The sequence below is a fragment of the Mustela erminea genome, chromosome 3 (assembly GCF_009829155.1).
Source record: "Mustela erminea isolate mMusErm1 chromosome 3, mMusErm1.Pri, whole genome shotgun sequence".
Taxonomy (NCBI): domain Eukaryota; kingdom Metazoa; phylum Chordata; class Mammalia; order Carnivora; family Mustelidae; genus Mustela; species Mustela erminea.
The window spans coordinates 60,827,330-60,854,397 of record NC_045616.1 but is presented as its reverse complement, the minus strand read 5'-3'; the positions used below and the strand labels follow the sequence as shown (position 1 = coordinate 60,854,397).

At 42.0% G+C, this 27,068-nt stretch overlaps 1 protein-coding gene across 1 annotated transcript in view; it reads right to left on the bottom strand.

Moving 5' to 3' along the window:
- Positions 1-27,068, bottom strand: part of LOC116587199 (basic proline-rich protein-like) — a 132,178-nt gene that overhangs the window by 54,431 nt on the left and 50,679 nt on the right. The window contains exon 3 of the mRNA XM_032337914.1: positions 838-895. Coding sequence (XP_032193805.1) covers positions 881-895 — 15 coding nt within the window. The 3' untranslated portion in view covers positions 838-880. The remainder of the gene's footprint in view (positions 1-837; positions 896-27,068) is intronic.

Here is a 27,068-nt window from a genome sequence, read left to right as displayed (position 1 = left end):
TAACATTTCAGAAATCAATAGTTCAATCATGATAGAAGGGCAATTTTGCCTTCCCCAGAATCTATAAGCTAAAAAGATCTCCATTCCACAGTTGAGATGGCATCTGTGAAAGTAATCTGTGAATTCACTGCATATGGCAGAACCTTCTGGACAGGACGTCAGTGGGTCCCACATTCGAACCACATACTGGCTCTGTTGGCCTGAGCTGTATCCTCAAGTTCATTACAAGGGCCTTGGGGGACTGAGTTGAATACTGTCTGCCTTTTTAGAAGCAGAGATGGATCAAAGTCTTTTAAAACAATTATTTAATTGATTTTCCTGAACGCATACTGTAGGAGATTACTCAAACCCTATTTGTTATTACTAACATTTTCCAAAAGTAACCTTTATAAATCAGAATTGACAGACTCAATCACACATCACCTATTAGTCAACTGTTTTCAACTTTTATTTAGGCAATTCCTCTACCTGAGCTGTCATCAAGTAATAAAACTGGGTAATCTGAATTGGCCATCTTTACTTCTTTCACAGAGAGATGGTAAAAATGGTGAAATGGTCCACAGAGAACTCAGAAGGAAAGACAACTCAGAGTCAGCTATGCCCATTATAAAGAGCTCGGAAATTTGCTTACAAATGATTACAGAACCTTTACAGGGTCTTTTACAATCAATCATCTGAGAGGTATTTCTAAACAAAAACAAACAAACAAACTAGTGTTACCGTTCAAGATCTAAAAGTTTGAAATACCGTACCTTTTTCAAGAAGTAATTTGCTACCCCCCTGGAAAATGTATCCAAAGAACTGTTATAATGAAGGTATCTGATTTCTACTACTTACCTATTTTATCTGCAGAAATGCTGGGAAGTGTCAATGAACAACTTCAGAAAAATGCCACCTGAAAAAACAAATTGAAAAAAAACTTGGATTTTTTTTTTAAACATAAAGAAGACTTAGCATACAATTTTATGTCTCATTAAAATAGATACTGTTTCAAATATTGGCCCCCAGGCAGCCTATAGTTCAACTTGCATTAGAATATAGCCACCTGTTCGTGGGAACAGCCACAGGTTCCTAGGAACACTAATGTACTAAACATCGAATCCTAACCAGCAATGAACCAGAAAAAATAAAAGAGCCGTGTGGAAGGTACAGCCCATGAACACACCCCTTACTGCATCCTTTCCTTTTCCCTCACAAAGAGACCAACTTGAAAACACAATTTGTGTCTGTCAGGGCACTTTATAAACAGTCTCAAAAGGCTCAAATACTCCTGAAACAAATTAGGAATGACATATTTCATTGTGAATGCGGAAACTACCCTGGCAATACTCTATATCCTTTTCAGTAACTTTGCTAACATTTTTTTTTTGGGGGGGGGCTAACTTTCTTTAAAGCTAAACTCACAAGGATGTCCAAGTCTGGAGATAGGGGAAAGTGGTCATTACAACTCTAACACAGTAAACAAAGGAATCAAGAAATAAGAATCTATTAATGATTAGTTTACTCAGAAATGAAAAATTCCTTTTGGTGTTCTCAAAGTCTTCTGGTAATCTTATAAAATTTTAAGCCTAGTAATATGTTCAGAAATCAAGTACTCTTTTTGGTATTCTTAAAGTTTTCTGGTAATCTTGGAAAATTATAAGCCTATTAATATAAGCCTACTTATATTAGTAGGCTAATTAGTATTAATATGTTCAAAACAAAGAATCCCAAAATGTCCATTCAGCACTGCTTTGAAATATTAAACATAAATGGAACAAATTTTTTTTTAATTTATTTTATTTATTTGTCAGAGAGAGAGAGAGTGAGAGCGAGCACAGGCAGACAGAGTGGCAGGCAGAGTCAGAGGGAGAAGCAGGCTCCCTGCGGAGCAAGGAGCCCGATGTGGGACTTGACCCCAGGATGCTAGGATCATGACCTGAGCCCAAGGCAGCTGCTTAACCAACTGAGCCACCCAGGCGTCCCAAATGGAACAAATTTCTAATACAAAATATCACAGTTACTATTTGGTGGAACTACACTATATATCAGCATAGTGTGGTATCAGATTATAACCTTTCCAGATACACAGAATGTCAATTGATAATTGGGGAAACTAATGTTGAAAGAAGGAGAACATTTCCCCAGCATCACAGAGACCCAGGGTTTCTAAACAGCAATCTTTTCATTCTGTCATGTGGCCCCTTGCAAACACTTTCTACTCTACACCTGCTAGTCTACTCAGTACTTCTCCAAACAGAATCCCGACTTCCTTAACACGAAAGCTCTGGAAAACAAATCAAGTAGCAGATAAAATTAATGTGTGCTTTTTGTATTAATAAAAGTAATTAAAAGTAATTTCTTCGTTTCAAAATGGTAGCCCAATCATGCTATCGGACTATATGTAACACTGCATATAAATAAAAATGTAGAAAGAAGGCATTTGGCATTCAAAAAGTAGTAAATACACAACTAGGTAACTCCAGGTAAGACAGATGAAACAAAATATTTGACAGCCTCAATTCTACTGATAAGCAGAAAAACAGGAAAAGCCTACGTGCCCATTTTCTCTTAACGACTTCCAAATATCCCATCAAATTTTGTAATCAAAGTCTATAATATCAAGCCACAAATATCCATACTCATATCCAAGTAATAGTGTAATAGCAGCAGCATCAGTGTTAATCTAAACTGGACCTGAGTTTGAAAAGCCAGTATAGGGCTCAAAGGCTCCTCTGTCTAAAGACATCATTTTAGTTCAGTAACAAAGTTAAAGATACTGAACAATAGTCACTGGGTTTCACTTTATAAAAAATAAATACACAAAAGAATTCTGAATTCATAAGGTTCTTTCTTAGGAGAGTTATGATTTTTTTAAATGGTTCTTTCTAAGTTAATTACCAGTTAAATTCCAAGCATTTCCCACAATTTAATTTTACCCCTTTAGGAAAAGTCACAGGAAGTCACGATCAGTATTTTTATCTGAAAAACTGCCTTTGTGAAATAAACCACTAGGATTATCACAAATGGGTCTGTTGTGGTGGAGCTCTTGATCAACATTTCATTACCTTTAAAAGCTGAATGGGTCACAAAAACACTGACTTAGCATACCTCAAAATCAAAGATAACATTTAAAAAAAATTTTGTCACATACAACATAAGCATAGTTCTGGACAGTTAAGAGCTCCAACCTCTAACAGTAATAGACAAGGCAAGGGTCATATCCTGATTCCCACCTAAAGCTTTCCAAACTCATGCTGCCAGTAAAAGGCACTTCCTAGAATAAATAAATTTGGTCTGAAGCTCTGAAGACAAAAGGCATTTTGGGAAGAAGTTTTCAGTATCATGAGCACTGACAACATAGACCTATTTTGTGAAACTACCAAAATGATCAGAAAGATAATACATGGTAATAGGGCATTAGTTATTTTCATATATATATTTTTAAAAAGTCATTGCAAACTTTCAGTAGACTAAAACTATATTAAGTCATAGAGCCTTCAAATTTCACAAAAAATAATTACTGTTAGGCATTAACTGTCAGGCACTGATCAATGTACTTGATGGGAATTAACTCACTTCTCCCAGAATGCGGAAGTAGGTACTAACATTATTTCACTTGAGAGATGAAGAAACAGGCACAGAGAAGTCTCTCAAAGTTACATGGCTTGTAAGAAGTGAAGATTTAAGTCCATATACATGACCACATTTAATCCTAAACAACTCTATTAACAGAGGCAGGGCAAAAAAAAAAAAAAAAAAAAAAAAAAAAAAAAAAAAAAAAAAAAAAAAATTAGCTCCATTTTGAATCTGAGAGAAAATGAAATTCTCAAGAGTAGAGACAGATACCCCCCCAAATCACACTGCCCACCAGCAACACGGGCAAGAAGAGAACCCAGGGCATCAAACTCTGGCATCAGGGCTGTGGTGGTGTTTGTTTGTTTTGTATTGTTTTTTGTTTTGTTTTAATTTCTGTTAATTAACATGTAACTCTATGAGGCGAGTGTATCCTGCCCTTAATCTCTGAGAAGACGCTTCAGGGTCCTCAGGGGTTGCGGGGACTCGAGGACATCTAGCACAGTGCACACAGGAGTATCACCATTCTGCCATTTCACCAGTTTCCCTTCCTCTAGGTGCAGTTATGTTTTTCACTTACTGGTTAACAAACACAGAGCAGCATATAAAAATCAGAAATAGATGGCTTTATTATTTATCATTCTTTCATCTTCATTTTTATAGATCAGTAGTCTGCTTAGCTACTTACATGAATTATAACCTAATAAACACAGGTGCGTACTCAGCAAGTACCCTAAATGAAATCAAAACCGCTGTTATTTTTGCACATTAAGGAGTTAAAAGTCTACTTCCCATTCATCTCCATTCGGGTTGCATGCCCTTCGGCTGCACTTCCGGAGATCTGGGACCAGAGGAGAAACAATGGTGCCTTTAGTGTCCAAGCGCAGCCCCACGTGACAGGCACCAGCTCTTATTTACTGAACTGAACTGCCAAAAACAGGAAGCTGCGTTGTAAAATCCCTCTCTCACTTATAAATTTCTATGACTTGAAATGTGCTGATTTGAACTGTTTCATGTTAACTCTAAAACTAGAACCAAGAAGTGTAACTAGTTTGGGAAGTTATAAGGATAAATCCCAGGTCAATTGAAAAAAGAATGTCATAGTAAACAGAGTGGCCACACAGAGGTCCAGGTCGCCGAGGGTGGGGTGCAGGGCCAGGGCGTAAGGTAAGAAGCAGCGGCTCATGATCACAGAAGCCAAAGAAGGGTGAAAGTCTCGACTGCTGTCCTGTAACAGAGAGACTCGTTGCATGCACCCTGGGATAGCTGACTACACCCATCCTCGGTGAGAATGTGAATTCCCAGGGCAGAGCACCCTGTAAGTTACATGACGCTTTAGGATTCAGTTTCTCCTGACCCACATATTGAGCAGAAGGCGGTTGGAGTGGGGATGGAGGGCAGACAATTTGTTATTTCTACTTTACAGACTAGGAATCTGAACCACTTAAGGTAAATTACGCAGTCAGTAAATGGTAGATCTTTGCAACAACCAAGACATGTGTTTTTCAGCCATCGTACCTATTCATCAAGGACAAGGGCAAGGATGGGCCCCGAAGACTTGAAGCATGAAAATGAAACCAAAGGAGATGAGCTAAAAGCAAAACATAGTAAGAGCCCTATTACTCATATACCACTCTACTTCTACCTAAGAAGTACTCTGTATTTTTAGTGGACAACTCTCTAGGTTCTGTTTACTTTGTTGACTAAAGGTACAGTTGTTGAAATCCTACTTCACTATGCTCTGCTGATACAATATATGCTTGTATATGGTTCATAATTTAAGGGGAGTTGGTAGCAGCAGAAGAGACAAAAAGAGCAGTGCCCCATTTCTGCATCCAAAGCTTAAGTTATTGTTCCAACACTAGGCTGAGAGTTGTTTTTTTTTCCCCCCAAGTCAGTGAAATGTACAGAGTCGCTTCTGACAACAGGTCCAAGAGAACCTCACAGGAGGGTCTGACAATAGAGTTTAAAAGACTGCTGAACCTTGCAAGATTTTTTAAAGAAAGACACGAGAGTGTCAAATTTCACAAACTTGTCTGCAAGCAGAGGGAGTGGCAGGTTGCCAAAGGCTGAACTGTGTTAACTCATGTGAAATGCTGGGAACTTGAACCTCTACAATGTCCTCCCTGCCACTCAGCCACACAATGAATGACTGAAGGTCAAGGTTCCAAGAGACCTCACAGTCTATAAGCCAAATATCGTCTATCGCAAAAACTTCCTTTTACTCTTAAGGAAGGAGAAACTACTTGAGTCAAAAATCACATCAACATGATGTTGTTAAAGGGTGAGTTATTAAATAATCTGAGAACAACAGAGTAACCTACCCATGTGCCAGCAATAAGTCAGATTCAATTATACTGCCTTTTAAACATACCAGGTTTGTGTGCCGTGTTCATTCATGTGACTATTCGCCTTTCCCCAACATTTAGTCACAAATATACTGGACCAGAAACTCCTCGAGACTAAAACTAATTCTAGCTTACTCCCTTACCCATCTCCTGTATTTAGCACAGTACATGGCACACATTTTGTAAGTATTTACTGAATGGATGATTTCCTACAGATAGAAAAGGCAGGATGGGGGGAGAGAGAAATATGAGGTGACAGGATGGAGAAGAATCGTCCAGCAAATATGACAGCTGGAATTTCAGCAGGAGAAAGCACAAGAGGCAAAGGATGAGTCAGCAGGCCTGGAAGGAGCATGGGAGTGGTGGTTACCCTGTCCACACAGGGGGAGTCCTCAAGTGAGTGTGTTTCAAAATACCAGTCAGTGTCTGGACCAACCTCCATGACATCCTTGAAACACAGGTGGTAGAAGGAGGCAACAGGGGCAAGTGTATATAATTAAAGAGGTCTTTTGGTAATCCTGCAAAATGCTCCTTAGGGTAACAACTACTCTTAATATTCTTGGTCTTTTTTTTTTTTTTTAACCTTGACTATAGCTATGAGGTCATTCTGCGATACAGAAACAGTTGTGAATATTGTTGGGTGCCGGTAATGAGGAAACCTCATCAAATACCCCAAGCACGTGTTCAGGAGTAAGTCATTTAAGCTGGACAGACACAGGTCGCTACAGGCAGACAGATGAGTGCAGCCCCCTCGGAGCGTGCGCCAAAGCTAACCAGGGGGCCATGCAGGTAGCTTGGACCAGAAATGCTGACAAGCCCTTCCTCTCTGACACTTCTTAGCAGTTTGCCTTCCAAATCTCGGCATCAACTTAGTAACAGACCAATGTTTCTGAAGAACAGATGTCAAGATTAAAACTAGAAAAAAAAATGAAGGCTACACAGTAAAAACCTTTCCAAAGAGGGTAAAATGGACATACTCCACACTCAGGAAAAAGCATACAGACGGCAAGTAGAAATGCTGCTCCCAGGCTAGCTATGAGTTATAACCCCCTTGTCGTCCAAGAACGAGCCCGTGCGTGGTCTGTGGAAAGACCCAAAGATCCTTGTAGAGCGTCACCTTCACACAGGTGAAGTTCACTGAGGGGACACGGCCGTTACAACATCAGAACAAGCTAACTCACCATTCTGGAAATGTCTTCTTTAAAGATGTGCAATGTCCTAAAAATGAAGGAAAGAATTCTGAGAGTCCCTGCAACCAAGCAAGGATGATTCTAGTGGTGAAAGACAGTTGGCTCTGGGAGCCCTGGCTCCCCTATCTAAAATATTTACCCTTATCATTACCTTGCATATGCAAAAAAAAATTTCTCTGTCCAATAATTTATCCTCCCCTAGTCAAAAATTATCTGTTGGGCACCTATTCCCCGCCAGGCACCAGGGAGACCAAAACAAACAAGGCATTATTTGCTACGCCCAAGGAAGTACTGTCTCCCCTACCCTGCACAGCAGTCCTCTGCCCTGGTGCCTCCTGGGACTGCTACCGCATGAGGGGTCTAGTGGCCATCCCGTACACAACTCGTCCCGTAGCTGCTGTCTCTTTCAGGCAAGACTTACACAGGTAGCTTCTGTCTCCGTCACCCAAGGCTTTGAGCTTTTCTAAAACCTTGACAAGTGTGAGCAAGTAACGGGATTTTGGTGAAGCAGGAGCCAGAGAAAAGGAGCTCTGATTACCGCTTGGAGAGCTGGGAAGGCCCGCATCATCTCAGGAGGAGTGGGGAGGTCTTCTGAATACATGTCAGGGGCATAAAATCACTTCCACAGAAATTGACTGAGGACAGTATGATAATACACTTCTACTGCTTGCCAGCGAAGAGTTTCAAGAAATTTGTGAAGAAAAAAAAAATCTGTATCACAGCATAGGACACCTGGGTGGCTTTGCTGGTTAAGCATCTGAATCTTGATTTCAGCTCAGGGTCGTGAAGATCGAGCCCCACGTTGAGCTCTGCCACTCAGTGCAGAGTCTGCTTAAGACTCTCCCTCTGCCTGCCTCCCCCCTCTCAAATAAATAAATAAATCTTAAAAAAACGAAGCAAGCTGTTTGTCCACTGGAATATGTGTTCTAGTCTGCGTTATATAGCTCGCTAATACCTGTAGTGGCACTTTAGAGTACATTCTCAGTGAGGATCAGTTGGTGAACATGTGTGTGAGCGGATGATAAGGCCTTGACCAAAACAGGAAACCAAGGTAAAAAGGTAGGTCAGGTGAGGGTTTGGAGGAAAATTCGCTTGTTGAGGCTTTTAAGCTTGAAGAACCTGGTTGGGCAGATTCCAGTAGGCACGGTGAGGAACTGAGGAATGGAGATTAGGGTAGGTGATACAGTGTGGGAAACTCACACCATGTAGGAGGGGTCTGGAGCCATAGGTAAGGGTGAGATTACCCCCAGAAAAACAGTCAACTGAGTAAGGTAAGAGCTGGCCATTGTATAGCAAAATAAGTAAATAAATAATAGCATCTACTTCATAGGGGTGTGTGTACTAAGGAAAGAGTTCATGTGAAATACCTGACCTGTCTAGCTCTCTGAGGCTTAGCCAAATCACACAGCAGGTGCTCAATAAATACTTACTGCAAATGTGCAAACAGCTCTCAAGACTGCTAAAGACCATTTTTAGCACCATCTTATCCTCACAGCATTTGGGCACAGCATGGATGCAAGAGCTGTATGTTTATATGAGGCTGTGTTTTTCTTTTGGAAGACTCTGACGTACTCGGGTCTGATCAGAGATTGAGATTCTCCAGCATTATCTACAGCATAAAATAATGCTGTCTTCCTTTTTATTATCTAGTGGTGGAAAGTAAACAGGCAGGCACACAATTACCAGAAATGGGGTAGGAAAGGCTAAAACTCGTTCCTATAAGGCCCATAGACATGAATGTCTACCAAGGTCCAAGCACTGTAGTTACAGATTTAAACCAAAATACACAAGGAGAAAAACTTGCTGCCACAGACTTAAAAAAAGTAGTGACAAATGTGGCATTTGAGTTAAACTCAAAGGATGAGTTAAATGTAAAGGTTCGATTTCAAGAAAGAAAAAAAAAATCACTGGTTGGCTTAGGTGGTTTGCTTTTAAGTTCGTGACTAACTATAGCTTAACTAAAAATAAGCATCCCAAGTCAATGATGGGAAAACAAACATCACTATGAGTGCCCCATTTAGAAAAGCTGGTCAAGGAGGTAGAAGTCCAACACCAATCAACCACTAAAGCACCTGGGTTAAGTGCCTGCTGTAAATGCTGCTGGATCTTTCTGGAGAAGGACCCTGTGGTTTCACTGGTTGGGGCAGAGGAGGAAGTGAGCAGAATTCGTCCCAAGCTACAACTTGAGTGTGTCTGCTTTTATCTTTTTTTTTTTTTTCCTATATTAGAATTCCACTGAAAATTTTGTTTAAAGAAAGCACTCATTAAAGACAAACATTTTGAAAGCCACTAGCCTGGTAAAAATTAATTCTGGGGCTAAAAATCAACAGAAGTTTTAAATTTCTAATTTTTTACCCATTTTCACAACTGGCTCACGAGTATCCTAAGGGTGACCACTGTGGGGGCTGGTGCAGTGATTAGGAGATGCAAAGTTTTCATCATTCTGTAATGTTTGAATTCTGTTTAATAGAAATGAATACTTTTCTCACCAAAAAAGTGTTTGAGATACTTTACTTCAGCCTATTTGTCTTTCCTATTTTTCAAAGAATACAAATTATAACTAAATGTAATGCTTCCCTGGGTAAAGATGAAATCATACAGAGGCTTCATACATTGCTGTGTTTATACTAAGAAACAAGAGAAAATGTTCCATGTTTCTTTAATAGTAAAAACCTAATGATATAGAACCATTCTCTAGGGGAATCCATAAGATTCCTGTTCCTTTACAAATGCAAACCAAATCTTTCAAATTTTAATTACAAAATGGTGTTTAAAATGAAGAAAAGAGAACAAGAAGAGAGAGTGAACAATGGTCTTAAGGAGTTAGAGGCAATTTCTCTTCTAATGGCAGCCCTTCTCCCAATTCCAGAAAAGGAGGACAGTATGTTCATGTTGAGAACTATGGAGCAATCTCTAGTCAACTCTGTGGAGCAGTTTTTGTCCTAAGACTGGAGAGACCCACACACAGCAGGCACTGAGACTCTGCCTCACAGGGAATATTTCAGACTCTCCTTTCAAGCTGTTAAATACACAAGCAGGGTGCCCTCCATCCATGAAGATGAACACCAAGCCCTCCCCTACCAGGACAAAGGCCCTGTGAGATCCTGGGAGGAAAAGCTGAGTCTGGACATCCTTCCACACTGCCTAAGCCTCCCTGGGACCCGTGGCATGCATGTGAGAGGCAGCTGGTCGGGGTTAAAAGTACAGTCTGGCTGCACAGCCCCACCCAGCTAACTGGCCCACAGAGCAACTGAACCCTGACCTTGGCCTCACCATTCCCATTCTCTAAGCAAATGTGTTAACTGGCTGCAGATTTTTGAACTATGCCTCAGATGCATTCCCAAACTAACACACACACGCACGTGTGCACACACAAGTGATAGGACATAATTTTCTCTAGTGAGGAAAAACTGATGTATTAACAGCTAACCACTTACCAACAAAGTCAACTACAATCATTGGTAAACAAGAACCCATAACTTGTTTAAGTCCCTTTCTCCACAAGATTCTTCTGTGTCAGAGGGTTACAGATGCCTCACTGCAATCTTCTGGAAAACATTTTCCTGAGATGATTCTGCTGATGCATCAGTTCTGGCTCCCAAGCTCTCATTTGCATGAACTGGAGACCATTCATGCTGGGACAGGATGAGTCTTCCTTCAGCCAGGCCTTCTGCATTCAGTCACCCAAATTCCACCACCCCAGGGCTCTGTACGTTTAACTCAGGACTGCTTAGGGCAGGAAGGGCATCAGAGATGATCTAGCACAATGCCATCATTCGCCAAAGCGGTTCAGAAATGGGAAGTGACAAAAAAGTATTGGTGGGAGCCTGGGAACAGCAAACTGAGGCCCTTCCCCCTAATCCTGTGTTCATGTCAGGGGATTAAACACCAGGTTCCACAGGGATCCCCAGGGCTCAGATGTGCCTCAGAAACCACGGAGCAGGAGGCAGCCGGGGCCCAACTCTCCAGAACAGCTACGGTTTATCTGTTTAATATATTAGGGTTAAAAATAAGATTTTGTTTGAAATAAAAGGTTTCAGTGTAAATACACACACATCTTGAAAACCACCACATGGCAGAACTAACTTCAAATAAAAGGAAAGTTAAAATAGTGAAAGAACTAAAAACACAGGGTCTTACTTTAATGAATATGTCCTTTCTTAAAAGGAATGAGGAAAGAAAACAGTACCAAAACCAAATGTTATAGCTTGGAGCTCTCTCCTTTATTTTTGACTGCCTGGGGAAAATAAAACAAACAAAAAAAGACAAAGAGAAGAAAAACAAAGGGAAGATAATATATTTTAGTTTCTAGGTCCTTGGGAAAAAGTCTTAAGTCCATATTGCATTGACTGGACAATTTCAAAAATGGAGTCACAGAGGGCATTAGACCCCTAACTTGAATTCCTAAGATAAATCTTTACTTTAAAAAAAAAAAAATGGAAAAAATTTTTTTCATAAATTGCCTGTGGGGGAGGGGGAGGCAGGGCTCCCAATTTCACATTTTGCTTTCCTGTCTGTTGAGCCCCTTTAACGCTTTCAATTTCTCCATTCCTAAAAATCCTTCTGATAGGTGTTCACAAGCCTGTGAACTATGTCTCTTTAAGGTCAGTAGGCGGGAGGGAAATTGGTTTGTCACTATGTGGCAGGCTAGAGCTAGATACAGTTTGCAGGAGGGGAAAGCCCTGGGGACACTGGGAATCCAGCAAGTCACCAAGAACTATGTTCACTGTGGTCTGGCATTCCACAAAGAATCTTTTCTTTGACTTTTTTAATTTTTGTCATTCTAGACTCATACTGGATCCAGATGATTTAAAAATCTTGCTTAAGACAGTCTTCTTAACTTTTCACAGTCTATAGCTTCCAGTGACAATGAACCAAACAAACTTTTTGCGTTTTATAGACCATTTAAAGCCAGCCATTTAGTAATGTAGTAATTCTTCACAGGAAGTGTCCTCACAATAAGTACAGTTCTTTGGGGACTTTTTGTTAATATGCTCAGTCAAGTTAGCCCTGCTTAAGCCAAGTATCCCCCCCATGCCATCCTCTGAAAGAATCCAATGTCACTTTCTAAACAGACAACCCCTCTTACTTCCTCCCTTCCACTCACTCCTGAATGTCCACAAGCAACATTAGCCTACAATGCAAATGAGAGACACAACCATTTCTAGGCAGAGGGAGCTCAATACATTTTCCAGGAGCTCAAAGAAAATGTAGCAAAGTACTGACTTTCCATATGCTCTATAGATATATGAATATTAACACAAGTTGTTTTACAAACTTGGAGCGCTGCAGGAGGCCATCTTGGTTAGGCTCCAAGCAGACTTAAGTGACCTAATTTTTATGTTCTACTTTTGAAGATCTCCAGCACAGAAATTCCACAATCTTCACTGGTAGCCTGACTTATGGTTTAATTTCCTTCAGAGTCAAAGGGGATTGTTTCTCTCAACGTTCTAAAAAAAAGTTAAACAAGAGCTTAAATCTTGTGAAAGATGTTATGTGGACCCTGAAACTGGTAAATATAACAACAGAAGTGAACCACCAGAATGAGGCTATAGGCTACAGCACAAGCTGATGGGTCGCTGGCTTACTAAAGACGGTCACACTGCTCTGTCCTGCCCAGGCAAGTCTGCGTGCATCATGGACATACACACTCACAACTCAGATTCACAAATTTAAGAAACGACTTACAGTGTGCAATTGCTGAATTGCTGTATTAGACACATGAAGCTAACAGAATACTGTATGTTAACTAACTGGAATTAAAATAAAAATTTAAAAGAAAAAATAAAAGAAATGACTCTACAGCTCCTGGAAGGAAAGGAGCTCATGTGCAACAAAGAAGTATTTCCTAGTCACTGGGGAAAATCTTTCCCAGGCCTTCCACACTTTCCAAATGAGGAGAAACTTTGCTTTTTGGTTTCCTTTTCCTTTTCTGTTTTTCTAAGAGTCCCCTAAGCAATATCATACTCAGGTTTTCTACATTTTTTTTTTTAAAGATGAACTTTCCACTGAACTCTACTCCTTGAAACAAGTCTTCCGGAGATTTTACTCTTGGCCTCCTGGAACTTTTCAGTGAAATTCGAAAGAGATGTTTACCTGACCCCAAATGTTATCCTAATGAAGACTCTGTTTTTAATTCCTTGAACTCTTCTCTTTCTCTTTACTTGTCATGCCCTTTGGGAAGAAAGACACATACAGATGTTGGCTTGACCTCTACTGGCAAACACCAAGATAATAGAGTTCTAATAGTTTCTCAAGAACTTGGACAACATGACAGAGATTAAGTATGCCTCCTTATCTGGCGTGGACCTCCACACTTCACATCTAAGATAGAAAATGCCAGCATACTATCTTTGTGACAAAAACAAGATGCCCATCACTGGAAGAGTAAAAGGAAAATTATGGTTCTCAAAAGCAATGTGAGAGCAGAAAACAAAAACAGAAATTCTGACCTAAGTGGTAAGAGGAAAGGGGTGTTAGAACCATTTTCTGCCCTTATAGAGTCCAAATGAGGCTTAATGCAAGCCCTCTTTGGCGGGCAGCATCCAAGGACTATAGGAATTGGGCACCTACAATCAGGGTTTAGTTGACAACTTTCTTTTTGTGCAAGAAGGAAGGTTCCCGGCATGGAGGCTTGGCAAGTCCATTTCAAATGGTCACATTTCCCTCTGTTTAGGAATAGCTTGGGCTGTCACACGTACATACACAGACACATCATATGCATTTCAGGATCTTCCTCCTTCTTCTTTCCAGATAGCTTCCTCTACCAAGAAATCAAAGGGTGAGATCAATGGCTTCACTGTACTGCCAATTTCCTGAGAAATCTCTTCCAGAAACCATTTAGGTACAAGGCTTCAGAAATGATTCTGAAACCTGCTCCCTGTCCTGGAATAAGGCCAAATTACCACATAATCCATCAACGGTACGCAGGCGCACTGGGGGCTCAGAGATGCCAAGGCCAGCTCTTGCTGCCTAGAAGCTACCATTCAGTAGCAGGACAAGTGCTGATTCACACAGAGCTTGTTTCAAACAGGTCCTTCTGAGAAAGTACACTTGGTATAATTCTGAAGATGAACTCAAAACCAGTACAAAACCACTGTAGTTTATTTCCTCTACCTTTTTGAACCTGAGTGTGCAAAAGAGATGAAAACTACCCTAAAACAAAGGAGAAAAAGACTTCACATGGCCTATAAAGTACCCCAAGTTCAGTGATCTGGTGCTCGTTATGGTCTGGTCGTTTCCTGGCACTGAGGGTGAAACCGGTGAAATCATCTGGAGCCATGGCTGGAACCTTCTCAGATTTCAGGACTAAGCCAAGTGTAAAGATTAATCTACACAAATGCCCACCATAAGGGAGTAGTTCACACTAGCTTACTGGCTGGACTGATTTGTAGGAGTCGAAAATTGCTCTTTGGCATCTCATTTAATAAAAATTTCATTTATATTTCATTTATATTCCAGCTTCGTCTATCTAGTCAAGGACTTTAATGGGAATCTCTAGGTAAAGGGGGAAAAAAACACACACAAATCACTGTAGTCTCCTCACCTATAGGAATCAGAAGCAAGATGTTTGAGGATGGTGATGGCCAAGGAATTCATATGATTCGCAATAATAGGAAGTAAGTGAGCAAATAAGGATTTTTCAACCTTTTTGTTTATTTCATCCAGCTCAACTCCGACTGGCTCCTGCTTTATCCCTGGGCCACTCTGCATAAACAGGAGTCCCAGGATTAGAAACAAGGGAACTTAATTTTTTTCCATTCCATTCAAAGTTTCACTGACTAAGTTTAATATCAATGGCTTGTTTTTTTGTTTTTCATTTTTTAAAGGATGGATAGGTCTAAAAATGGTGTTTCTTCGAGATGCTAAACGAAGGAACTTTAGTCTTAGTTCTTGTGGAAGCCATCTGGCCTAAATGATGATTCAAAGAAGCTCTGGGCAAACAGCAGATGGTGAGGACACTGTACATGTGACAGCATTCTAAGCCCATCCTAGGGGGAAGGAAGAAGCTAACTGGTCTAGGATTTTAAAAAAATTTAGCTTAAAACTAAAAGTTAGAACAGAAGCATCCTACAGTCTTTCAGGTTTCCCTTAGGACATGAGTTAAGAAAAGACAACATGGATGAAAACCTTAAGAAACGTCAGGAGAAGAGTGAGAACATCTATAGTTCTCATTAGCATGAAAATGAAGGAAGTGGTGTGACCCGAGTATTGGGGTCCCTGTGTGGGCCTCTACCTGTTTCTAGGAAATGAGATGATACTTGCCAACCCCTGGTTTGTTAACATTGAGAAATGGGAAGTCCCTCTCTGGTTCTGCCTGGGATAAAAATACTCCATAAATCTTTAAAGGATGAATTAAAAGATTAGCTCTGGACAGAGGCTATTGGTGCCACTGGCCTTGGGAAGGCATGGGGGTCAACATGTACCACAGGCCCAGCTGTCTCTATTGCTTGACGAGGCAGAAGAGTCTTGAAAGTTTAAGCTGGAGTATGTGGAATAAATAGGAAACACATGACGACAGAGGTTCAATAGCTGTTCTCCATGGAAACCAGCCCCCAGGAAGCTGTTATGGGCGTGTGCAGCATGGGAGGGTCAAGAGTGCAAGTTTAGCCCGGAAACAGCTCAGCCACACATGGGTCCAGGGAGACAGAACCTTCAGTAACCAAAACCTCAAGAGCACGGGGAACCTTAGCAGTAACAACGGTCTTCCTCCTCTTCATTATCATGCACGGACTGAGGCCTTGTTAGGTGCCACAGTGTTAACCACTTAATAACATTTATCTCCACGGAACACTCACAACAATGACATGGGACGGTCTATTAACTCCATTTTACAGATGGGGACACTGGGAGATGGGGTATCTTGCCCAAGGTCATACAGCCAATAAGCAGCACACAGCCTTCTCACACTACCTCCTAGTGGCCTAAAAGGCCATGTGACACCAGAGCTAAAAGCAGGGAGAATGATAAGGCCATTTTTATCCAGTGCTTTTCCCTCTCTAAAGGACTTGAAGAGAAAGAGCACCAACTCTGGAGTTCAAATTCTTGGGTTTAAGTACCAGCCTCAGCATTTGCTGTCTGGGGATGTAATGACCCCCAAGGGTGGCCAATACCTGCCCATTTTATTCCCCTTTCCCTGGGGCAAGTTGCTGAGACCTCTAAGAGCTTTTGTCCCCCTGTCCACCATGCAGTCATCATCAGGTTGCTGCTTGAGGCAACTGTGCGCATTCAGTAAGATGATCTTAGGATGTGGCAGTACGCAGAGACACACCGTTGTTATTCCATTTGATTTTCGTGTTGTCTCTCTTGCAGAAAATGCTAAGCCATCTGGTTTTTGCAGAAGCACGGTGTGAAGGACAGAAAGGCGCTGTCCTCATTCCACGAAGGCGGTAACTGGAGCCCGGCACACAGGGCCGTCACAGAGCCACGTGGCCCTGCGGCCCATCTTCTGCTCCTTCCTCCACCCCTTATCTCGGTCACCACAAAACCGCACATGCTCCACCCATGAACAGAACTACCACTCAGCACAGTGAAGTGTCCCAACAGTGGCCCCTTGCAAGGCTTACACCCACTCCTGCTCCCTGCTCCCCCAACACACACAGGAGGTATACACATTAAGTAAAACAGCAGCAAAAACTTCTGGATTTTGTAGGAGAAGAGTTGGTCCTTAAATTCTGTCCCACTCCTCAGTTTAGGGTTTTCTAGCAATTATCTGAAAAGCTCTGGAAAAGGACACTTCAATACAATAAGCACGAGAATGTTACTTTTATATATACCAAGATTTGGAATATTCTTTTTAATTGTTTTTGCTGCCTAATAAAGGTTTCGTGGATTTTTGAACTCAGTAAGTGTATTTCTTTACTGGAGGTGGGGAGAAACCTAGCACCTTTTGCCTCAAAACGAACAACTGTTAGATTACTATCATTACTCCTATCATTGCAATCTTGTTCTTCATTGTCAATAAAAAAGGCATTTCTTACAGTCACTAAAGCTTTTGCCATATGAATTGAGAAAAAAAACAGATACAAAACAAGGCAAACCTAAATACCCCAAACTTTGCTAATGTTATAAAATCTGTTGCACGGCCAATTAAAGTTGGTCATAGAGACTCACATTTTTCACAGTCTATCTGTTGGCATGGTTGATGCCTGTGGGCGAAGAAGCCGATGAGAGCCATCTTACTAAACAGGACAAACGAAAACTATATTTGACCTTGCAAGCTAACTGTTACAGAAGATTTCCACTGCTCTGAACGGCCTGTGGGCTAATAATAAACAATACTTCAGGAAAAGACCACCAGAAAACCCCTACATCTCCAATCTCGGCTTTTGTCCCTGCATCCCACACCTCTTGGACACAGGGATTTGGGTCTGAATCCTAAATACCCTACACCCACATGTAAGCCATTAGGAGTAGCTGTTCTTGAAATTTAATTCCACATCTGCTCTTCTCCAACCTTTAGAAATCTTATAAATTTCTCTGACAACTGTTTGCAAAGGCCATAATCACAGGCATCTGTAACTGAATCCCCAGCTACAGGGCAACACACCACATAATTCCAACAGGCTTTTGGTCCAGCCTTATTTGGTTTCTCATCTCTCTCACTTTCTTTAAAATTGTGCTGAGCCTTCAATTTGCAGAGAGAGCTGATTAGCACTGGAAGAAGGAGGCCCAGGTTCTCTGTACCATGCCCAATCCTCACCATCTCTCTTTTGGCTGTAGCTGCTCACTCACCTTTCGAAAGAGCCCTCGTGACCATGGAGGAGACAATGGAAGCCAACAGAGAGTCCCTGTCCCACCTGCATTCCTCCCTAGTGTCTTCCAGCTCCCAGAGGGTGGTGTAAGGATGCACCCTGGCTCCAAGCAGCCTAGACGTAGAAGCATCACGATTTCAACTCCCACACTTGGGTTGCTCAGAAGCCGTGTGGTGCTGGAGCTGGGTCTGCCCTTCCTAATTACAGCTGGCCACTGACATGACATTATGTTGAGCAACATAATGAACCTCCCTGTGCCCGTCAGACATTTTAAAAATTTCAGAGCATCCACTTGTTAACAGGATTGCTGTTCATTCCATGAACGCTCCCAAGAATCAGGTGGGGAAAGCTTTCGTGCCTACTGGGCCACATACAGATTTGGTAGTCCTGGGCAAGTCAGCTTCCCTCCAGGAAACCTACGCTTTCTATCCCAATTTCTAGCCATCTCCTGTTGTTTATGAGGAACATATGTAACAAAGTAAACAGAAGTGCTCTTCAAAGGATGAAAAATAAAAATCTAGGGGCATCTGGGTGGCTCAGTCGATTAAGTTTCTGCCCTTCGGGGCACGTGGGTGGCTCAGTGGGTTGGGCCGCTGCCTTCAGCTCGGGTCATGATCTCAGGGTCCTGGGATCGAGTCCCGCATCAGGCTCTGCTCAGCGGGGAGCCTGCTTCCTCCTCTCTCTCTGCCTGCCTCTCTGCCTACTTGTGATCTCTGTCAAATAAATAAATAAAATCTTTAAAAAAAAAAAAAAAGTTTCTGCCCTTGGCTCAGGTCATGATCTCAGAGGATCAAGTCCCGCATCTGGCTCCCTGCTCAGCAGGGAGCCTGCTTCTTCCTCTCCTTCTGCCAAATGCTCTGCCTCCTTGCGCTATCTCTCTATCAAATAAATAAATAAAATCTTTATGGAAAGAAAAAGAAAAATCTAGGCCTGACCATCACTGCCCTCCTCGTGATCCTCTTCAAAAACCCCACTCCGGTGGCAAAGAGCTCCGGGGCCGCACAAGCAGGGTTAACTACTCGAGCCTCGATTTTCTCATCATTGATACGGGGATGAAATAATAGCACCTAATTCAGAATTCTTGAGAGGATCAAATGAGGAAATGTACAGAAAGCACTTAGAATAGTGCCAGAAACAAACAAACATGGTGCCTAATATTAGCCACTCTCAGTGCCCTGTCATTAACCCTGCTCTCCTCCTTGTTTCACCAAGCACCTTTCAAAACAAATTCTCTTTTTCAAGGTGTTCAACTTCAGTGTGCCAAGGGAAGAGGAGGAATTCATCATTACTGCTACCTATGCTTTCGCACACCGAACCCACACATGGAGCTTATCTTTTTTTTTTTTTTTAAGATTTTATTTATTTATTTGACAGACAGAGATCACAAGTAGGCAGAGAGGCAGGCAGAGAGAAGGGGGAAGCAGGCTCCCTGCTGAGCAGAGAGCCCGATGCGGGGCTCGATTCCAGGAACCTGAGATCATGACCTGAGCCAAAGGCAGAGGCTTAAACCCACTGAGCCACCCAGGTGCCCACATGGAGCTTATCTTATTGTTCCCTTTTTATGTGAAGTTCAGAAAGGTGGAGCAGCTACTAGGTGGCAGCCGGTGTTCAAGGGCAGCTCTAAACAACCCAGGCTATGCTTTCCATTGCCTTGTTTCCATTAGATAGGAAGTGGGAAGAATATAAAAAAAAAAGTCCCCCCCCCAAATTAGAATGTCACCTAATTTACATAAACAGTGTGGTTCAGAGTCTATTATTAAGAAACAGCTTTTGATTTGGACTTAAGAGTCAAAACTCAGTTCAAAGGGCACCTACTCTTCCCAACCCCCTGCCCATCTGGGAGCACTGAGGTGAGAAAGAACCCCTGCTCCATGTCCCAGCCTATATGGACCTGGACATAGCCCTTGTCCCCCATCAGTACACCTGCTGGTTGGTCCCCTCCAACGGACCCTGGGTTGGTTCCCCCAGGCCCAGCACCCCTTCTTCACCTCATATACCCAAGGCCCTACGTGATGCCCAGCCCAGAGCAGGGGATAAAACTGTCGGCGAAATGAATCCAGGAATGCTGTCCGTCCACGGAATCGCTGCTCCACTCAAGTTTGGTTTGGATGACAATTCTGAGACGTGAAAAGGTCCCAGAATTAAACCTTGTCACTGAAAAACATGATCTGTGTAGTATCCAAGACCACACCTTACAAAGAACATCTCATAAGTTTATGTTATTCGAAAGACACCTAAGTAAAACACATTTATATCATTATGAAACTTGGCTTGTATCTGCTAGTAAATGTTCTTGTATCAAATACAAAGGCACAAAATTTCACACAAGACTAGACTTATAGCAGATGATCTGGTCATTTAAGGTTATGTCCTCATCTTTTGGAGGGTCATCCAGGAAAACCCATTCAATAATAACCAAAAAATGGGGGACAGGTTTAAAGGTATGTTGGTATGAAATGACTAACAGACAAATGAAAAAATGTTCACCATAATTAGCCATCAGGGATATTCAAATCAAAACCACACTGAAGAGTGCCTGGGTGGCTCTGTGGGTTAAGCCTCTGCCTTCAGCTCAGGTCATGATCTCAGGGTCCTGGGATCGAGCACCACATCAGGCTCTCTGCTCTGCGGGGAGCCTGCTTCCCCCAACCCCCGCCTGCCTCTCTCCCTACTTGTGATCTCTGTCTGTCAAAGAAATAAATGAAATTTTAAAAAAACCACACACACACACACACACACACACACACACACAGAGATACCATCTTACACCAGTTAGAATGGCAAAAATTAACAAGGCAAGAAACAACAAATGTTGGAAGGATGTGGAGAAAGGGAAACCCTTTTACACTGTCGGTGGGAATGCAAGTTGTAGAGCTACTTTGGAAAAGTGTGGAGATTCCTCAAAAACTTAAAAATAGAGCTACCATATGACCCTGCAATTTCACTACTGGATATTTACCCCAAAGATACAGATGTAGTGAAAAGAAGGGCCATCTGTACCCCAATGTTCATACCAGCAGTGTCCACAACAGCCAAACTGTGGAAAAAGCAGAGATGCCCTTCAACTGATGAATGGATTAAGAAGATATGGCTCATATATATAATGGAATATTACTCAGCCATCAGAAAAGATGAATACCCAACTTTTGCATCAACATGGACGGGACTGGAGGAGATTAAGCTGAGTGAAATAAGCCAAGCAGAGAAAGTAAATTATCATATGGTTTTACTTACTTGCGGAACATAAGGAATAACATGGAGGACATTAGGAGAAGGAAAGGAAAAATGAAGGTGGGGGGAAATGGCAGGGGAGACGAAGCATGAGACTGTGGACTCTGAGAAACAAACTGAGGGGTTTTGGGGTAGGGGAGCCTAGTGGGGGTATTAAGAAGGGCATGTATTACATGGAGCACTGGGTGTTATATGTAAACAATGAATCATGGAACCCTACATCAAAAACTAATGATGTACTGTGTGGTGATTAACAACACACACACACACACACACACAGAGTTATGTTGTAATGAAGGCCCACCTTTGATCACTATGTTTCCTTTTCAAAAGAGAACAGATACAAACCTACAAACCTAGATAAAGGCATTAACGGATTATATTAGTAAAACAAACTCTGAGTTCTTTATACTACACCCACAGCCCACAAAGTCAATCTGCTTTGCCTCTTGGTTTTTTATTTTTAATGACTATATTAAATCCATTTTTTTCCCTTCTCACCTTATGCATTTTTTCAGTTTATAAGTGAATCTTCCTCCAAAAAGGTTGAGAATCGGGGAGACACACAATTACCTTGTGAAAGTTAAGGAACTGTTTAAAAAACCTCTATGATGTTTCCTCATGGATTTGTTAAAGATCGATATGCTTTTGTTACAAAGAGTATTTAACATGGATTAAGTTTATACTTCATTTAACGCTCATACAAAAGCTACAAATAGTTCATCCACACTGGAATTTTTAATCTTACCAAAATAATGTAGAGCATAAGGTCATAATACCTCCAGGATAATTGTATACAAATGATAATGCAGATTATGCCTTATGTTACCACAGTCAGAGCCAGGGACAGTTCCTCTTCTCTCACACCTTTGATTCTACTTAGGGATCTGTGACTCTTTTTTCATTTATTTATTTATTTATTTATTTATTTATTTATTTTTTAAAGATTTTATTTATTTATTTGACAGAGAGAGATCACAAGTAGGCAGAGAGGCAGGCAGAGAGAGAGAGAGAGGAGGAAGCAGGCTCCCTGCTGAGCAGAGAGCCCGATGCGGGACTCGATCCCAGGACCCTGAGATCATGACCTGAGCCGAAGGCAGCGGCTTAACCCACTGAGCCACCCAGGCGCCCGGGATCTGTGACTCTTTATACACCTGGGTGTTTACAATATTTCTGAGAAAATCAAACTGCTTACTAGTAAAAATTACCCAAGCTACTTCTTGGTGCTAACCTAGAGACACATATTATATGCTATTTTGTGGAAGAGGGAAATGATATTTACTGTTTTTCATAAAATCAACTCAATTCATACACAGTCCCTATCCACACACACTACAGAAGTAAAACACCCAGGACTTACGATGCATGTATAAATTTACAGAAGAGAATTAAGATGAGGACATAACCTTAAATGACCAGATTATCTGTTCCCATGACCAAGCAACAAATGAACCGCCCAGAACAAGGGGAAGTAGTTGACCTACAGAGCCCTAACATTTTTCTCTCTGCAGCTTTTGAAACAGTTTACAGTTTCTTTATCTTTATTAGGACATTTTCCCTCATCAAACTAATGAGTCACTAAACAAAAGGCTTACTAAAATGTTTACATTTGGGAATAAACTATCTGTTAAGGCTTTAGCAGAAAAGACAAGTCATACTTTGCCACTGCTTTTCAACAAAATTATCTAGGAAAAGCCAGGTATAATTGCTGGGATAGAAACACAGGATGAGGGACACGTGGGTGACTCAGTGGGTTAAAGCCTCTGCCTTCAGCTCAAGTCATAATCCCAGGGTCCTGGGATCGATCCCTGAGTCAGGCTCTCTGCTCAGTGGGGAGCCTGCTTCCTTCTCTCTCTGCCTGCCTTTCTGCCTACTTGTCATCTCTGTCAAATAAATAAAAATAAAACCTTAAAAAAAGAAAGAAAGAAACAAACAAACAAACAAACACAGGATGACCATGTAAAATTCAGTGAATCCTGAGACCAACTCAAAGAAAATGTTCACAATCCTTTTTGCTCCATAATCCTTAACATCTTTATTTCCACCCCCCTATCTTTATGGAGCTCTTCCTTCCTTCCTTCCTTTATTTTTAAGAATTTATTTTTCAGTAATCTCTACATCCAATGTGGGCCTCGAACTCACAACCCTGAGTTTGAGAGTCACAAGCTCCAAGGACTGAACCAGTCAGGCACCCCTAAGCTTGCTTTCTTTCTGACGACTATTAAACAAGACATTCTTTGGGAATAATTTGTATTGTTATAACCAAATACTGTGCAAGGTTAAGCGAGGGGAGAAGTCAGTGGAAATCTTGTGCTGTGAGGACTTAAAGGAACAACAAGAAGCTTGTTAGTTGAAGTAAAAAAAAAACATTAAATGGGCAGTAAATAATAAAGGGCAACACATACATTCATCAAATCTTCTTATGGTTCTATCTGGGCAGATGCGACTGGATAACCATGTGACTGACAGGTATGACGAGAGCCAGCACAGGGCAGCTGTGAGGGGTGCACTGTACAGTACACCTGGGAAGTTTCTGGACAGAAATGGCTCCTTTCGAGCCATTTCCATTTGGTGGTTTTCTCACAGCGGTCAAGAACACATATTCTTGAATTAGCAAATAGTACAATATTCTTATTAATAGCAACACAGACCTACAGTTAGAGATCAAAGGGAAATGACAGAATTCCATCCAGGGCACTCTGGAAAGACCAGAAGTACTCGGAGGTGGCAAGGCACTCTGCCCCAGCAGCTCAGAAGGGGACCACGGAGGACCGCGGTCTCACCCTGCGGAAGGAGCCTCCCCAACCTGGCGGCCAGTCCTGTGTCTAAGAGACATTGGTGGTTCCACCAAGGAAGAGCTAACCTGCATTTTTCTCCTAGGCAGCTTCTGTGTCCCAGGGTAAAACTGCATAAATCCTCCACTCCGTGGGGGCAGTAGAGTTCTTTCTTCCTCTTCTCTAAGCCTCACAGTGAGGTACCACCCTGACCCTTTCTGAACATCCTTTGCTTCCTTGGCTTCTCATTTCCTCTGCATTAAGTTCTGCCTGATCGCTCCTCACAGCAGTGAAAACCCCAGGTCTCTGTTATCAGATAGTCAGCCGAATCACACCTAGAGATCCAGGTTGTTCTTCTTCCTTCATTTCCAAAAAATTCAAAGCTATACAGAGGGCCTACCTGCAAAGAGGCAGAACCGGCTCTACTCCTGAATCCCTAATATCCCCGCAGAAGAGAACCAACAGCAATATACCCACTGTCACAGCAGCATTATTCACAATAACCAAAAAGTGGAGGCAAACCAAGTCCCTATTAACAGATGAATGAATCCATGATATGTGGCATATACACACTGCAATCACGTACAGCCTTAAAAAAGATGATTCTGACACATGTTCCAGTACGGATGAGCCCTGAGGACATCACCCTAAGTGAAATAAGCCAGCAACACAAGGACAAACACCATACAATTCCTCTCAGGTGAGGCTCCTAGGGTAGTGATACCCAGAGAGAGAGAGAGAGCGTGAGCGAGCAGAAGGGTGGCGGGCAGGAGCAGATGGAGAAGGGACGAGAGAACTACTATTTAATAGGTATGGAATTTTAGTTTTGCAAGATTAAAAAAAAAAAAAAGCTCTAGAGATGGGCAGTGGTGATGGTTGCACTGTGAATGTACTTAATGATATTGAACTATACAGTTAAGAAAGTAACAATGGCAAATTGTGTTATGTGCGTTTCACCACAATGAAAACAAAATGAAGCAAAAACCAAAAGGCAGTTTCCATATCAGTTTTTGGCAGTTTGTGCATCATCTCCATCACTGAGGCCTTCGGGGCGGGGAGCGGTCATCTACAGCATGGTGGGGGTCACTACCTGCTTCTGACATGGGCACTACGCCAAAGACCAAGGGGAGCCTGGGCTGGGGGTGTCGGTGCTCCAGGGGGAGTCCTCTCCCAGGCAGTGTGGTTTCTGCATCAGGAATGCCTGACTCACTTCCCTTCATCGTGGGAATCAGAAGGGAAACATTTCGGGCCCTGAAGTGGGATGGATAAGAAATCCTCCAGGTCCCCTAAATTAAGGAAGGGGAAAAGGATTAAAGCAGTCAAGAGAGCAAGTCCCAGAGACCCCTACCACTATCTATCCACCTTCTGGGTTTCTGCCTCCTCCAAGTACTTCTCCCTTCCTGTTCACACTCCTGGAACGTAGCATTGTCATGATAAAAAAAACTTTTCAAAAAACAACAAAAAACCTGCTCTGCAAGGTCCTCACAGAGCCAGCCTTGCCTCCAAAAGGTTATCATTTATGATACACCCTTGTGGCCACACCAGCTCAAATCTATGGACAACAGACTAGGATAGGAAATCAATGTTTGAATGCGCAATGATGTATTCAAAACACCTGTGGTAAGGATGGGGCCTGCGCACATTTTGAAAACAGGCAACCAGACCAGAGACCGCCCAGACCAAGTATGTGCAGATGAACCTGGGAGCTATGCCCACAGCCTAGAGGGTAAAGACTGGACCATGGTTCCAGGAGTGCCTCATTCCCAAAGTGCCAGGTCATGACCTTCTTACCGTGCTGCCCTACTCCAAAGCATCCCACAAGTGGACCCGGGGCGCCTTGCTTGCTGAGATAAGGAAGAGAGGAAATGGAGAGGACATCTCGTGCTTATCAGTCTTCACAATAACATACAGAAATAGCAGATACTTGCATAGTGCTCATCACAAGCTGTTCTTCTAACACTTCACACTGATTTCTACCTCACAACTTCCAGTACTGTCTTATCTACTGATGGAAAAAGCAAGACATAAATAGGGTAAGGAACTTGCCGAAGGTTTCAGGGCTACTAAGTGTGAGAGTGAGACAGCTGTCCTTGCTCTTAACCATGATGGTATCCTGTCTCTCTGAAGGAAGGGCTTTTTACATATCACTAGATAGGCAGAGAGGCCAAAGGATATTCAGCACTATATAGTATGGTAGTTCTGCCCACCCCTGCCCCCAGTTTTAGCAGGGTAAAGCAGCAGAGCTTCGTGTAGAGACATCCTCCAAGTTGGGATGATGTAAGAGGTCAGCATTTACGGCTCTTAAGTATCAGCTCTGTGGTGGTGGACATGTTATTTAAACTCTCTGAGTATTTGCTCTCCACTGCACCTGCAGTATATGCCCTCTAGTCTATGTACAAGGAAAAAACCAAGTTCCTAACACATCCTCAGTAAACAGAAGCTATCACAGGCCGAACCAAACACTCTCAAAACAAGCATGTGACAGGGGCACCTGATGGCCCTGTGGGTAGAGCATGCAACTCTTTAGCTTAAGGTTGAGTTTGAGCCCTAGGTTGGGTATAGAGATTAAAATGTTTGTTTGTTTGTTTGTTTGTTTTTTTAAAGGATCTGACGGTTACCATCTAACAAATAAATCAATATTCTATATTAAAGTAGTAACGACTGGAAGTCTAAACTGTTCATAGCCACAACTGTACAAATCTTCAACAGTCCCTTTACCACAGTGTTTGGGGAGGGATTTGGTAATTTTTCCTGAGTGTTCCCCTGGGATAGTTAAGAACCAAGACACAAGAAAAAAGAAAGAGCACAAATTAAAGTGAGCAGAATGTTTTACTTACAAACATAGCAGAGAAATTAAAGATTTTTTTTAAAATGGCTTTTTAAGTCTTTGATTCTAGAAAGCCAAACATTCCATCATCAGTAAATCATGTATAAAAAATGAACAGCCTTCAATGACCAAAGAAAGAATATAAATTGCTTGCTGCATCTCAAACTTCAGAGAGAAACCGCCTGAGGAGGTTAGCCCTCTGAAAGGCTGTAAGCCCTGCGTGCCTTCTCTCAGGATGGACCCTGGTGACTGGCACCCAGCTGGCCTATCCTCAAAGTGCATAGTGATCTCTCAGGGACCAGGACAGCCAAGTTCACAGCCAGCATGTTCCCAGCTCATGTACAAGAACATGAGAATGTTCTGCCACTGCCTCTATATGCACACTGATG